Raw genomic sequence first — 16486 nt, forward strand, 5'->3', positions numbered from 1 at the left:
ACCTCCTGTTCTACAAACATCTGTGCATCAAAACTAGCCATCTTAACTTCAATTGCTGGTAGTTTCAAAAAGTTTCCTGCTGCAAATTCTCATTTGATATCAACAATTTGGCTTAACATTATTTTCCCATTCCACTTCCAATTTCTTTAAAGTTCAAATTTGGCTGGTTTGCAAATGGATTCAGTTCTGGCCCCAAGCCCACAATTCTCATGGACATTCTCAATGTTAAAAGACATTGCTCCAGACTCATATGGAAATATATTCAAATTAAGAACAGAGTAGGCCATTTGGCACCTCAAACCTGCTTTGGCGTTTGACAAGATCGTGGCTGGTCTGATTATGACAATTGTGGCCTCAACTCTACAATTTCCCTGCCCCGATACCTTTTACTTCCTTGTTAGTCAAGAATCAATCTACCTCTGCCTTAAAAAATATTAATTGACCCTGCCACACTGTTCTATGCTGTACTGTTCTATGTTCTATGCCACCACAGCTCTCTGGGGAAGAGAATTCCATAGATTCATGACCATCTGAGAGAATATTTTTCCTCATTTCCATCTTAAATGGGAGACCCCTATTTTTAAACTGTGTCCCCTCATTCTAGTCTCTCCCACATGGAGAAACATCCTTTCAGCAGCCACCCTGTCAAGTCCCCTCAGGATTTTATATGCTTCACTAAGACTTCATTCTTCTAAACGCCAATGGATCCAGGCCCAACTTGTCCAGACTTTTCTCATAAAATAACCCTAACCCTAGGAATCAGTCATGTGAACCTTCTTTGAACAGCTTCTAATGTAATTATGGCCTTCCATAAATAAGAGTGAAACTGTGCACAGTATTCTAGATATGGTCTCACCAATGACCTATACAACTGTACCAAAGCATCCTTACTTTTAGATTCCCTTCCCTTTGCAATAAACAACATCCCATTTGCCTTTCTAAGCATTTATTGTATCTGTATATTAACTTCATGTATCAGGACATCCAGATCACTCTGTACCTCAGTTCGTCTGTCTTCTCCATTTAAATAATATTCTGCTTTTCCATTCTACCTGTCAAAATTTAGCAACCATACTTTCCATCCCATCATCCAAGTCATTGATGTAGATTGTGAACAGTCGAGGCCCAAGCACTGATTCCTCTGGCACTCCACTTGTTACGTCTTACCAACCACAAAATGACCCATTTAGAATATAGAACAGTACAGCACAGAACAGGCCCTTCGGCCCTCGATGTTGTGCCGAGCAATGATCACCCTACTCAAACCCACGTATCCACCCTATACCCGTAACCCAACAACCCCACCTTAACCTTAAATTTTAGGACACTACGGGCAATTTAGCATGGCCAATCCACCTAACCCGCACATCTTTGGACTGTGGGAGGAAACCGGAGCACCCGGAGGAAACCCACGCACACACAGGGAGGACGTGCAGACTCCGCACAGACAGTGACCCAGCCGGGAATCGAACCTGGGACCCTGGAGCTGTGAAGCATTTATGCTAACGACCATGCTACCGTGAAAGGAGGCCGTGTACGAACTAGACCGAGCTCATCGGTCATCAAGGCCGAAGCCCAAAGTGAACAAGCTGCCAAGAGCAGTAATTGCCTGCTTCCATAAGTTCTGCATGAAAGAGAAGGTATTAAGCTGGGTGAAGCAGCAGTGTGAGGAGCTGTGGGATGGTTCTGCGGTTCGGATCTACCAGGACTTGACAGTGGAGTTGGCAAAAAGACGAGCGCCGTTTGGGCGAGTGAAAGCGGCGTTGTACAAGAAGGGGCTGCTATTTGGTATGGTGTACCCGGCAAAGTTGAGGGTAACGTATACACCAAAGACTTTTATTTTGAGACAGCGGAGGTGGCTGAGGCGTTCGTGAGGGCAGAAGGCTTGGGACAGACGTGAGGAGTGGAACTGGAAGAGAGACTGTGGACTGTGTTTGGGCAGCTGGAAAATGTATAAATGCTACAACTTTCTTTTTACTGATGTGCATTGTAATTTACTTCTCTTTGCATTGTTACAGAGTTCAAGTTAATAATGGGTTGATTGGCGTTCTGTGTTGCGACGGTTAAATGTTATGTTAGTGAATTGTATGGGTTAGATTGTTGGTCTTGTTTTTTTTTGTTTTTTTCTTTGTCTGGGACTGGGAAAGGGGACGATATATCTTGGCGGGGGGGAGCCACCCGCGCTAGCTAACTAAAGTCAGCTATTGAACGGAGGTGAGGTGAAAGGAGGGCTGTGGACATTGGAGCCTGGAAAGCAGGCTTCAATGGGCCTACGAGGCGAGTGGGGGGAGGGGGGGGGGGAGGGATGGATGTTGGGAGATGTTTCTGGGGGAAATGTAGGGGGGGGGGGTTCTTGGGAGGGGGGGGGGGGGAGAAGGGTTCAGTTTTAACAATGAACAGGGGCGGGTCAGGCTTATGGGGCAGGGCCCGGTGTTATGATGATGGTGGATAAGAAAAGTGGGGGGGGGGGGGGGAGAAGTGAGAGACCCCCAGTAAGGATAGTCACGTGGAAGGTGAGAGGGCTAGGAGGTCCAGTCAAGAGGTGAAGGGTGCTTGCACATCTTAAAAATTTGAAAGCTGATGTGGCAATGCTGCAGGAGACTCGCTTGAGGGTGAAGGACCAGGTGAGACTTAAAAAGGGCTGGGTTAGCCAAGTATTTCACTCTGGATTTGATGGAAGGGCTCGAGGGGGAGCGGTGTTTGTCAGCAAAAGGGTACACTTCCAGATGGAGAAGGTGGTGGCAGATCAGGGGATATGTGATTGTGACAGGGGTGCTAGAGGGGAGATTAGTGGCACGGTTAAGTATATATGGTCCCAATTGGGACGATGTGGGATTCACGAAGAAGGAGTTTGGGGCCATTCCCGCCTTGGACACACATGAGCCGATTGTGTGTGTGTGGGGGGGGGGGGGGGGGGGGGGGGGGGGAGGGAGGGGGGACTGGAACTTGGTGCAGGAGCCAAGGTTGGACAGATCACGGCTGCGCTCGCTGGTCCCATCGGGGGGGGAGAAGACGCTGGCTGGGCTAATGGTGGATATGGGAGGGGTGGACCCTTGGAGGTTCCTGCACCCAAGGGAACGGGGGTACTCGTTTTTCTCAGCAGTCCATAAGGTATACTCGCGGATCGACTTTTTTGTGGTGGGAAAGGCATTGCTGGCTGAGGTTAAGGGGTCGGAATACTCTGTAATTGCAGTGTCAGATCATGCTCCGCATTGGGTGGATATGGTGCTGGAGAAGGGGGTAGCACAGAGGCCGGGGTGGAAACTGGATGTGGGGCTTTTGGGGAACCAAGTGAGAGAATTGAAAAGGTAATTAAGGAATATGTAGGTTTCGACTGTACGGGTGAGGTGTCAAAGGCAGTTGTCTGGGAGGCTCTAAAGGTGGTGGTGAGGTAATTTCGTTTAAGGCCAAGGTGGACAAAGAGAGGTTGGAGCAGCAGAGGGTAATAGATGAGATGTTGGAGGTAGATAGGAGTTATGCAGAAGATGGGGACCCAGTGAAGCTGGAAAAGAGGAACTACAGGCGAGCTTCGACCGACTGTCCACCAGGAAGGCGGTGCGCCAACTGAGACGAGCAAGGGGTGCAGTTTATGAACGTGGAAATAAGGTGGAGCGTATGTTAGCAGGTCAGCTCCAGAGGGAGGCAGCGGCAAGGGAAATTCTTCAGGTGAGGGATAGGGCAGGGCAGTTGGTGGTGGCTCCGGAGCTGATTAACAAGGTTTTTGAGGAGTTTTATGAGAGGTTGTACAGGTCAGAGCCACCCGGGGGAGACCGTGAGATGCAGGAATTTCTAAATGGGTTGGAGTACCCGAGGCTAGGGGAGGGGGACAGGGCTACATTAGAAGGAGCAATAGTGGAGCAGGAGATAAAAGATGCGATTAGGAGGATGCAGTCGGGGAAGGTGGCAGGGCCGGATGGGTTTCTGGTGGAATATTATAAAAAATTCAAGGATAAGTTGGCACCCCTGATGGGGATGTTTGAAGAGGCGTAAGGGAAGGGGGTGTTGCTACAAACCTTGGGGCAGGCATCGATTTCACTGTTGCTAAAAAAGATAAGGATCCGACGGGAGTGTGGGTCGTATAGGCCCATATCACTTCTGAATGTGGACGCAAAAGTACTGCCGAAGGTACTGGCGGTGGCGGGTAGGCTGGAGGAGTGCCTCCCGAAGGTGATAGGTGAGGATCAGATGGGGTTTGTGAAAGGGAGGCAGCTGTTTCGAACATTAGGAGGGTTTTGAACGTCGTTATGGCACCGGCAGAAGGGAAGGAAACAGAGGTGGTTGTGGCATTGGACGCCTAGAAGGCGTTTGATCGGGTGGAATGGGGGTACTTGATGGCAGTTTTGGAGCGGTTTGGGATTGGACCAAGATTTGTGAACTGGGTAAAGTTATTATATAAGGAGCCGAAGGCGAGTGTCGACAGAAACAATATCAGCTCGAGCTACTTTTCTCTCCACCGTGGGACGAGGCAGGGATGTCCTATGTCCCCCCCTGCTGTTTGCACTTGCGATTGAGCCATTGGCAATCGCATTAAGAAGTTCGGGAGCATGGAAAGGAATAGTGCGGGGGGGATAGAACATAGGGTGTCCTTGTATGGCGACGACTTGCTGCTGTATGTGTCAGAACCGAGTGCGTCGATAGGGGGAATATTGGAGCTACTGTGAGTATTTGGGTCTTACTCGGGGTACAAGCTGAATCTGGATAAGAGTGAGTATTTTGTGGTGTCTCGGCCGGAGGTGGGGGCAGGGGTGGGTGGGGGGGGGGCTGAATGTGTTGCCGCGATTTCGGTTTATTTTTCAATGCCTACCGATTTTCTTGCCAAAGGCTTTTTTCAGGGAAATTGAGGGAAGGATTACCTCGTTTATATGGGGAGGGAAGGTGGCCAGAGTGAGAAAGGTGCTGCTACAGAGGGAAAGGCAGGCAGGGGATTTGCGTCTCCCGAACCTGATGTACTACTACTGGGCGGCGAATGTGGAGAAGGTGCGGAGCTGGGTCAGAGGGGTTGATTCCCAGTGGGTCAGAATGGAGGAGAGTTTGTGCAGGGGGTCGGGACTGAAAGCACTAGCAACAGCGGCACTCCTAATAGCCCCGGGGAAATACTCAAGGAGTCCGGTAATAGTAGTTTCATTGACAATCTGGAGGCAGTTTCGCCAACACTTCGGGTTGGTAGCAGGATCAAGGGAAATGCCGATTCTGGGGAACCACAGATTTGAGCCAGGGCAGTGGGATGGAAGATTTCGGAAATGGGAAGAGAAGGGGATTAAGACGCTAAAAGATTTGTTTCTTAGGGTTCGGTTTGCAGGATTGAGGGAGCTGGAAGCGAAGTATGGGCTGGAGCAGGGAAAAATGTTTAGATGCATGCAGGTTCGAGATTTTGCCAGAAAGGAGATACAGAGCTTCCTGGAGGAACTGGCCTCCACATTGATGGAAGAGGTGCTGACGACACGGGGACTGGAGAAGGGGGTAGTGTCAGCAATGTACGGAGCTATTTTGGAAGAGGATAAGGCACCACTGGAAGAGATCAAAGCAAAGTGGGAGGAAGAGTTGGGAGAGGTTATGGAGGAGGGGATCTGGTGTGAGGTGCTCCGGAGAGTAAATGCCTCCACCTCATGTGCGAGGTTGGGGCTGATACAGCTGAAGGTGGTATACAGAGCACACCTCACAAGGGTGAGGATGAGCCGATTCTTTGAAGGAGTAGAAGATGTGTGTGAACGTTGCGCGGGGGGGGGGGGCGCTAATCACGTTCATATGTTTTGGTCCTGTCCAAAGCTAGAGGATTACTGGAAGGAGGTTTTTTGGGTAATTTCCAAGGTGGTGCACGTGAAACTAGACCCCGGCCCCCGGGAGGCCATATTCGGGGTGTCGGACCTGCCAGGGTTGGAAACGGGGTGAAGGCAGATATTGTAGCCTTCGCCTCGTTGATCGCCCGAAGGCGGATCCTGCTGGGATGGAGAGCAGCCTCTCCACCCTGTGCCCTGGCGTGGCGGGGGGACCTGTTGGAATACTTGACCCTTGAGAAGGTTAAGTTTGAACTGAGGAGAGGTTCTACAAGTCATGGGCATTACTTATTATGCACTTTCAAGAACTGGATGACATCGAATATTAGTTTGGGGGGGGGGGGGGGGATGGGGGGCTGTGTATATTAAGGATGACTATGGGTAATCCCTGATGCCCTTTTGTCATTTGTTTATGTAAACATGCGGGCTGATGGTTGGTGGGAGGATGGGATCGTTGTTATTGTTATGGGGATTGACATATCTGTTGCTGATTATTGTTGGTGGGTGTAAATACAGGAAAAAATGTGAAAAAGGAGAATAAAGATATTTATAAAACAAAAATGATTGGTGGAGCAGACTCGATGGGCCGAGTGGCCTAATTTGCTTCTATGCCTTCTGGTCTTAATTGGAAAATTTAAAAAAAAACTGCAGCTGCCCTTGCTGAAGAACCTGGTGTTTGATGGAACCATCAATTCAGCGAACACGTGTAGTTGGATCTGAACAGAGGCTTTAATACACTTACAACAGAGCCAGCCTATTCGTCGCTGAACTCCATGAACTGGCAGGCTGGCTCTAAGGCACTGATCTTTATACATCGGTCCCAGGGGGAGGAGTCCTGGGCGGAGCCAAGGGAGGAGCCCAGTACAAACTCTCACGTACTCCCTGAGCGACTCCCCCTGGTGGTCGGATAGTGCAACTGCACTTACAATGGTGGACAGTGAACATATATACACGGAGTTATATTGGCAACTATATACAGCATTGATCTTACAATGGGTAGATAATGAACATATATACATGGAGTGATATTGGTAACTATATATAGTGTGAATCACATTCACCACAGTGTTCCTCAAGGTGTTTTTTTTGTATTATAATTTTAAACCCCTCAAGAAAATATCAATTCCCGTATCCCTTCATAGTTGTGTGCTATTTTTAAACCATGGACCCACTGGTCAAATGGGATCAGTTTAATTCTTTTGAATTCCAAGGAGGCGTGTGTGGATTTCTCAGGGAAATTGGAACTGCTGACTGTAGGCCACTGAGACCAACTTATAAACACCAAGAATTGGGGCTTTGGTCTGTTTGTAATTAACCGTCACTCCAGGGGACAGCGTAGGATAGATTCCCTCGGCCTTTGCTGCGGAGGCAGTGGCGTAATGGTATTGTCACAGGACTAGTAATCCAAAGACCCACAGAGTCATGCTCTGGGGACCCATGTTCAAATCCCGCCATGGCAGATGATGAAATTTGTATTCAATAAAAATCTGGAATTAAAAGTTTGGGGCCTCACGGTAGCATGGTGGTTAGCATCAATGCTTCACAGCTCCAGGGTCCCAGGTTCGATTCCCGGCTGGGTCACTGTCTGTGTGGAGTCTGCACGTCCTCCCCGTGTGTGCGTGGGTTTCCTCCGGGTGCTCCGGTTTCCTCCCACAGTCCAAAGATGTACGGGTTAGGTGGATTGGCCATGCTAAATTGCCCGTAGTGTAAGGTTAATGGGGGGATTGTTGGGTTACGGGTATACGGGTTACGTGGGTTTAAGTAGGGTGATCATTGCTCAGCACAACATCGAGGGCCGAAGGGCCTGTTCTGTGCTGTACTGTTCTATGTTCTATGTAAAAGTCTAAAGATGACCATGATTGTTGTAAAACCCCATCTGGTTCATTAATGCCCCTTTAGGGAAGGAAATCTGTCATCCTTACCTGGTCTGACATACCTGTGACTCCAGACCCACAACAATGTGTTTGATTCTTAAATGCCCTCAAGGATGGGCAATAAATGCTGGCCCACCCAGCTACATCCACATCCCAGGAACGAATAAAAAAAGCTGACCCTGTATCCAATCTTGCTGATGGGATACCTTCTCAAAAGTAGCAAAAAAGGATTCTACGTCTTCCTGTTCAAATTTGGGAATGAATTTGAGGACCTCGAATCCTGTTTGTGCCGTTACCAGACAAAGTGAGGTTTTCCCAAGCAACCTCAGGCTGTCTTGGGTGTCTCTCTTTCTGTGCCTGCAACTCCCAATTTTTGGAATTGGAAAACCCCTGTTTCTCCAGCTTCCCTCTGTTTGCTTTCCTGAAACTTTAGCTCTGTCCTTAGGTTTTCCAGCTGTAATTTAGCTAAAGTAACTTGGTCTGGTTCCAATCGGCTTCTTCTCCATGTTCTGACTCTGGACTGAGTCTCGAGAAACTGATGTCTCTTTATCTGTTGGGTAATTTAAGTCCTACCTGTTTAGTTACGGCTTTTAGCTGTTCTCGGTTTAAGGACGCTAATGTTTTTGCCACGTTAAGACCTCGTGTTCTACAAACATCTGTGCATCAAAACTAGCCATCTTAACTTCAATTGTTGGTAGTTTCAAAAAGTTTCCTGCTGCAAATTCTCATTTGATATCAACAATTTGGCTTAACATTATTTTCCCATTCCACTTCCAATTTCTTTAAAGTTCAAATTTGGCTGGTTTGCAAATGGATTCAGTTCTGGCCCCAAGCCCACAATTCTCATGGACATTCTCAATGTTAAAAGACATTGCTCCAGACTCGTATGGAAATATATTCAAATTAAGAACAGAGTAGGCTATTTGGCACCTCAAACCTGCTTTGGCGTTTGACAAGATCGTGGCTGGTCTGATTATGACAATTGTGGCCTCAACTCTACAATTTCCCTGCCCCGATACCTTTTACTTCCTTGTTTGTCAAGAATCAATCTACCTCTGCCTTAAAAAATATGAATTGACCCTGCCACACTGTTCTATGCTGTACTGTTCTATGTTCTATGCCACCACAGCTCTCTGGGGAAGAGAATTCCACAGATTCATGACCATCTGAGAGAATATTTTTCCTCATTTCCATCTTAAATGGGAGACCCCTATTTTTAAACTGTGTCCCCTCATTCTAGTCTCTCCCACGTGAAGAAACATCCTTTCAGCAGTCACCCTGTCAAGTCCCCTCAGGATTTTATATGCTTCACTAAGACTTCATTCTTCTAAACGCCAATGGATCCAGGCCCAACTTGTCCAGACTTTTCTCATAAAATAACCCTAACCCTAGGAATCAGTCATGTGAACCTTCTTTGAACAGCTCCTAATGTAATTATGGCCTTCCATAAATAAGAGTGAAACTGTGCACAGTATTCTAGATATGGTCTCACCAATGACCTGTACAACTGTACCAAAGCATCCTTTTAGATTCCCTTCCCTTTGCAATAAACAACATCCCATTTGCCTTTCTAAGCATTTATTGTATCTGTATATTAACTTCATGTATCAGGACATCCAGATCACTCTGTACCTCAATTCGTCTGTCTTCTGCATTTAAATAATATTCTGCTTTTCCATTCTACCTGTCAAAATTTAGCAACCATACTTTCCATCCCATCATCCAAGTCATTGATGTAGATTGTGAACAGTCGAGGCCCAAGCACTGATTCCTCTGGCACTCCACTTGTTACGTCTTACCAACCACAAAATGACCCATTTAGAACATAGAACATAGAACAGTACAGCACAGAACAGGCCCTTCGGCCCTCGATGTTGTGCCGAGCCATGATCACCCTACTCAAGTCAACGTATCCACCCTATACCAGTAACCCAACAACCTCCCCCCATTAACCTTATTTTTTAGGACACTAAGGACAATTTAGCATAGCCAATCCACCTAACCCGCACATCTTTGGACTGTGGGAGGAAACCGGAGCACCCGGAGGAAACCCACGCACACACGGGGAGGACGTGCAGACTCCGCACAGACAGTGACCCAGCCGGGAATCGAACCTGGGACCCTGGAGCTGTGAAGCATTTATGCTAACCGCCATGCTACCGTGCTGCCCACAATTTATTCCTACTCTGCTTCCTGTTAGCTAACCAATCCTCTATCCATCCAATATGTTACCCCACCCACACCATGAGCTTTTATTTCTTATAGTACCCTTTGATTTGGCACCTTGTCAAATGCCTTCTGGCTATCTAAGTACACTACACCCACAGGTTATCCTTTATCCATGTTGCTTGTTAATTTATTAGAGTTCTTTGAGGAAGTAAGTCAAACATAATTTCCCTTTCGCAAAACCATGTTGACTCCACCTGATTGCATTGAGATGTCTGTAGGTGCTATAACCTCCTTAAAAATAGATTCTAGAATTTTCTCTATGATGAATGCTAAGTTACCTGACCTGTAGTTTCCTACTTTCAGCCTCTCTCCTTTCATGAATAGAAATGAAAATGGCTTATTGTCACGAGTAGGCTTCAATGTGGCCCCTAGTCGCCACATTCCGGCGCCTGTTCGGGAAGGCTGTTACGGGAATCGAACCGTGCTGCTGACCTGCTTGGTGTGCTTTCAAAGCCAGCGACTTAGCCCTGTGCTAAACAATAGAGAGGTTACATTCACTGTTTTCCAATATTTTGGGTCCTTTCCAGAATCTAATGAATTGGAAAATTGCCACCAATGCAAGTACTATTTCAGCAGCGGCTCCTTTCAAGACCCTGGGATGAAGTCTATCAGGACCTGGGGGCTTGACAACTTTAGATCTAATAGTTTTCTCTGTACTCTTTTCCTGGTGATTGGAATTGTTTTAAGTTTCTTTCACCTCTTGATTCATGAAGATTTCTGGGATGTTCTTTATACCCTCTACAGTGTAGACTGATGAAAAATATACGTTCAATTCACCCGCAATTTCCTTATTTTCCATTATTAATTCCTTATTCTCACTCTCTATAGAACCATCACTCACTTTACTTATTCTTTTCCTTTTTAAGTACCTATAGAAACTCTTGCTATCTGGTTCTAGCTAGCTTTCTTGTGACTCCAATTGTCCCCTCCTCTGGTTATTTTGAGAAAAAGAAAAAAACCACAACAGGGCCAGTGCAGAGACCAATCCTGTCCTTATCCAATAACCACACACGCATACAAACCAGTCAGTATGGGTCACTGGGTAACATTCAGGAGTGGAAACTCAGGCTAATATGTCTCCTTCCCAGCTGAAAGGCTCTGAAGCCGACAGCAGCAACGCAAATACTATACCATGGCCGATGAGCTAACTCATTCATGATTGGCAATCACACCCAGGATCTTCTGGTCTGGTCTGTATGAGAGTGCTTCATCCACTGGGCTCTTGACATCATTGTGAACTTGTTGGATTTGGATACAGTGGCTTGGGAGAGGGAAATGGGCATAATTAATTCCAGCCCATCGCATTGGAAATCATGTCACTGTGCCCACTAAATTGCGTGGGAGGCCGCTCGCCAGTCTGCTGGTGCAGGAAAATCTTCTTCAATTAAATTGGAGAGCAGAAAGGGCCAATGCATGTGCCTGCCAATGGTGGAATGTCAATTAGATGGGAGTTGCACAGTTCTCTTGTGCCTCCTGAAGGCCACCTAGCAAACCATGTTCCCAGACATTCAGCACCCGATCGAGGGAATAGGGGCTGCTGAAAGCAAGTCTATGAGAAATTGTTGCATGTAATTTGACGATGAGTTGCTGCTATTCCTTGAGCTTTACTGAAACAGTGAAGGCAAAGGAAAGAGAGATCAGAGTGGAAACCGAGCAAAGAATTAAATAGCAGGTAACCAGTAGCTTGGAGTCAAGATGGTGAACAATTGAAGGCATTCCAAAGGGGTCACCATTCTGCCCAATATAAAGATCATATTGTGAGGAGCAGAGTGTACTAAATTGATGTTCTCCTGGAAATTGCTTGAATGCATCTGGCCTGAGAGAAGAGCTTCATGCTATTTTCTGTTCTCTTGCCTTCCCCAGAAGTTAGCGTTATTAGGAGTTGGAGAGGGCAGTACAGGCCGTTGCACTCCCTTTCTTTCACATGTTAAGCTCTTATCTAACATTACCTCTTAATTTCTTTTCCATTCAGGGCTTCAGAAGGTAGAACAGTGGAGGTTCCATACAGAGGAGATGTGGAGAATACAATCCGTGACATTTTAGGGGGATTACGCTCTACTTGCACCTACGTGGGAGCTGCGAAGCTGAAGGAACTGAGCAGGAGAACAACATTTATCCGAGTAACACAGCAGTCTAACCAAATGTTTTCTTAGCTTGGGCTCTCACGCCAAATGAAACTGAAGAGTTCCACTTCTGCAGTGATGTCTCATGCAAATGCTCGAGTGCAGTTCAATATAATTTTCAATTTTGCATTGTGCAATAATTTGCTGTTTCTCTGGTTTTTAAGCTTTTTAAAAAAAACTGTTGGAATAGTGGTTTCTAGGATCTTAAACTTTCAGCAAGGTTTGCGATGTTTTCTCTTCTTGTACAGTCGACACCTCAAGGCGAAAAATCAGTAATTCTTTCAACCAAATTATTTTCAGGTATTAAAAATATGGGGCACTACTGCCCAGTCCATAAAACCCTCTCAATCACTGTTCAGGAGTGTACAATTGTGAATGTTGTGAAACTCTAATGTAATTTATTTGAAGTATTTTTAATTATACAATACTGCTTAAAAAGCTGTGTATATTGTCTGAGGATGTGGAATGAAAAATTAAACACTTAAAACAAATGGGTTCGTTTTAACAGTATGTAGCTCCCTCATGTAGTGATATTACAGGAGTGGAATTTACCATTCGATCAGTTGGAGCTCTCCAGAAACACAAAGCCAATTTTAACCTTTTTGAACTGATACTGTTTCCTTTTGTACTTCAAGATAAATCACTTAATTTTGTTTTGAAATACTTTCTTCGGCAGTAAATTATGAAAGTAGAAACTAACCGTGTGTATTTCACTACAATTCCTATTATTAACCCTTTGGTGGTGTAATGATGTCAGTGAACTCTCGAGTCAACCTTTCTTTCACTGAAATTGGGCAAGTAAAACTGACCGACTTTACATCCAGTGAACGGGTTAGCAACATTGGTAATCCGCTAAATTTAGATCTGTTTTTAGCTTTAATCAGGATTAAGCAGCTAAACTTTGAAATCATATAATGACTACTTAATAAGGTTTGATTATATTTAGCGTTGCAAGCAAATCACTTCACAAGACAAGTGAAGCGGTATTTAAAAATTCCATGGTGTTGTAAAATAGTTGACAAAGATTCTTAAACTTTATACATAGTTGGATAAAATAAAACAACCATGAGTTTCCAACAGAGCTAATAAACCAGAGCATGTGACAGCAGCAGAATCCACATAATGACCTCAAAGAACCGTACAGCACAGGAACAGGCCTTTCGGCCCTCCAAGCCTGTGCTGATCATGATGCCTGCCTAAACTAAAACCTGGGGTTCCGGGATCCATATCCCTCTATTCCCATCCTATTCATGTATTTGTCAAATGCCTCTTAAAACGTCACTATCGTACCTGCTTCCACCACCTCCCCCAACAGTGAGTTCCAGGTACTCACCAACCTCTGTGTAAAAAAAAAAATCTTGCCTCGCACATCTCCTCAAGGATCAAAGGAATATAGAAAGCACAGGACAGAGATGATCACTGTTTTTCATTTTGTTAACCTGTAGCGTTGGGAAAAGATATCTCATGATATTTCTCCTACACCTCCATTAAATTGTGAACCAGATACTTATCTAACAGTCATGAATTTTTCAGTACAATCAGCCCCCATTGTTTTCCTTGACAGTCATTCCCTGCATTCATAACCCTCTGCTTAAAGCAGATAAAACTAAATATTCTTTTCATCCACCCTCATCTAAGTTCGAGACGCTCTCCTATTACAGGATCGTTGACTTTTAAACATGCTGACATTTAGTTGTCTATAAGCTAATAGTATTGTACACTTCAGTATAATCAATCCTGAACCTACACTTTTCCTTTGTCAACACTCAGCTTCTGCAACCTCGTTTGGGTGCCCGATCACAGTTGTCTGATTAGTATTAAGTCCAGTCATAAATGATCCAGGCCAGTGTATGGGGTAATTTAAACAATTAATGTACATTAATTGGCATAGACACTGCAGCAACGGTTCCCAAAACAACACTCAGGTGAGTCATGGCTCAGTTGGTAGCACTCGTCTTTGAGTCATAGGTTGTGGGTTTAAGACACACTTCAGCAGAAATTTTAGGCTAACACTTCGGCTCAGTACTGAGGAGGTGCTGCAATGCAATGTTAATTTTTATATTTGCTCTTGGGATGAGTGTGTCACAGGCAAGGCCAGCATTTATAGGTCTCCCCTAATTGCCCATGAGAAAATGCAAACCTTCCTGGATCATTGCTGTCAATGTGGTTTAGGTACATCTCCCATGCTTTAACTCTGTGGTAGTTTGATACAACTGAATGCCTTGCAATGCCATTTCACAAAGCATTTAAGAGTCATATGTAGGCCAATGGTGTAAAGATTTCCTCCCCTCAAGGACATAATGAACTAGATGGGGTTTTAAAAAATTACAAATCGACTATTAAAAAGGCTAGCGTCTTATTCCAGCTGCATTAATTAATTGATTTTAAATTCCACCAGCAGCAGTGGTGAAATTTGAACACGTTTCCAGCGCATTTTGTTTAGATCACTGGATAACTGGTCTAGTAACCGAACCCCTATACTACTGTGCGAGGAGGTGCTATCAGGTGTCAGATGTGACATTAAACTGAAGCCCATCTGCCCTCTAGTGGGCATAATAGATCAAGACTATGCAATTAAGAGCAGGGGAGTTTGCCTCCGTGTTCTGGTTATTTATCTTATCAACCACCATCCTAAAATCTTGCCTGGTCATTATTGTACTGCTGTTTTTGGAATCTTACCATGTGCTCATTGCTGGGTTTCCTTTAATTACAGTGATTGAACGTCAGTTTTTAAAAAGATTAGCTGTAAATCTCTGGGATATCCTGAAGTTCTGAAAGGTGCTGTCTTTTTTTTTGCCAAGATCACTGCAGAATCAGAATACTGCCCTTTAAATGCTAAGTTTTCCATTCATTTCAGTAACATTAGCCCATAAAGCACACCCACATTAACTTTCCCCTGTGAACACCTAAACAGAAACAATTACAGGCAGCAACTGCATATTAAATGATTCACAATTTCTTGGTGAAACATTTGGGGAAATAGCAAATTGCAGAACATTCAAGACATCAAACACATCACAATGTCACAGGATTTCTAGGCAGATAAAACTGGGACAATATTCATATATTAATTGAATAAAAATTCTGAAGCCAAGCCATCATTTTTTGTTAACGTATCTAATTTTAGACTTGGCTAAAGTTGGCAACTTACAGGTCTACAAAGTGTACATCTCTACAGGTTTCAGGTCCTCCCTCTACTCTATTTATCTTACTTTTCCAACACGGTTTTTCTGGGTGAAAATGTGGAAAATACCATTGTCAGTGATATCTCAAGTTGGTAGCCATTAGAGTAACCGAGACATATTTTGTACTGTGGCAGTGTGTCCTGGGCCAAATATTCTTCACAGAACACAAAGGCACAATTTTACTATAATCAATGTGCCATGGGTGGTCAAACAAAGTGACTACATCAACATATAGTATTCTATATGCGACCAAACTGTGTTACAGAATAATCTCTGCTCGCTGAAAAATAGGATATGAAATTGAAAAACTGGTCCTTTTACATATAACTGTTTTTAGCATATAAAACGTGCTCTGAGTTTGAAACAATCTATTCTTGGGAGAATGCAGTCAAGGGAAATCCCTTAAGAGTAAAATGTCTTCATTGTAGACAGCCACAAAGCAGATAATAGGCAATGACCTGAGAAGTGCTACAATAGAACTGTAGTGCTTGGCATATTCACGGCAGCATTCTTCCCGGTCAAAATTCTGTTAGCAGAAAAATTAGTTAACACACACACACACAAAAAAAAATCATATTTTAAGTTCATGATCAAAGTTAATTTAACCCCATAAGATGAAACACAGATTCAAAGTGAAGGTGATCTATTTAACAGCCAGTCAGTTGTCATTAATTTGAACAGACTGCTTGACCTTTTGACTCTACTTGAAGTGGAGAAGCAACAATGGAGAAAGTTTCCTTTCGTCTTAGCAAGTTACAGGATGGCATCCTCCCGTCTCCAAAGAATTGTTGTTTAATCACGGCAGTATTACCTATATTTTTGTGAAATTGTTAAAGGAGATACTTTCTTGACTATAAACTTAAGACGTTTAGACACTATTTAATATTTTTACATACTCCAGTGAATTAACTCCCTTCACTTAACTTCATTTCTCGACTTTGAAGTATAAAGAGGTCCAACGTGTCATTGACGACCATCAGGCGCCTTTCTATTCTAATCCTATTTTCCAGCATTTGGTCTGTAGCCTTGTATATTATGGTGTTTCAAGTGCTCATCTAAAAGCTTTTTAAAATGCTGCAGAGGCTTCTTCCCCTACCAGATAGTCAGAAGCTTTTTCCCAGGGTAGAGGGGTCAATTACTAGGGGGCATAGGTTTAAGCTGCGAGGGGCAAGGTTTAGAGGCAGGTTTTTTTACACAGAGGGTAGTGGGTGCCTGGAACTCGCTGCCGGAGGTGGTGGTGAAAGCAGGGACGATAGTGACATTTAAGGGGCATCTTGACAAATACATGAATAGGATGGGAA

At 44.6% G+C, this 16486-nt stretch overlaps 1 protein-coding gene across 1 annotated transcript in view; it reads left to right on the top strand.

Moving 5' to 3' along the window:
* The window catches only part of LOC119965981 (GMP reductase 1), a 153369-nt gene extending 140878 nt beyond the window's left edge, over positions 1-12491 (top strand). Inside the window, exon 9 of the mRNA XM_038797052.1 lies at positions 11850-12491. Coding sequence (XP_038652980.1) covers positions 11850-12030 — 181 coding nt within the window. The 3' untranslated portion in view covers positions 12031-12491. The remainder of the gene's footprint in view (positions 1-11849) is intronic.
* The last annotated feature ends 3995 nt before the right edge of the window (positions 12492-16486 follow it).

Source organism: Scyliorhinus canicula, chromosome 5 (assembly GCF_902713615.1).
Source record: "Scyliorhinus canicula chromosome 5, sScyCan1.1, whole genome shotgun sequence".
In the NCBI taxonomy this organism is placed as follows: Eukaryota; Metazoa; Chordata; class Chondrichthyes; order Carcharhiniformes; family Scyliorhinidae; genus Scyliorhinus; species Scyliorhinus canicula.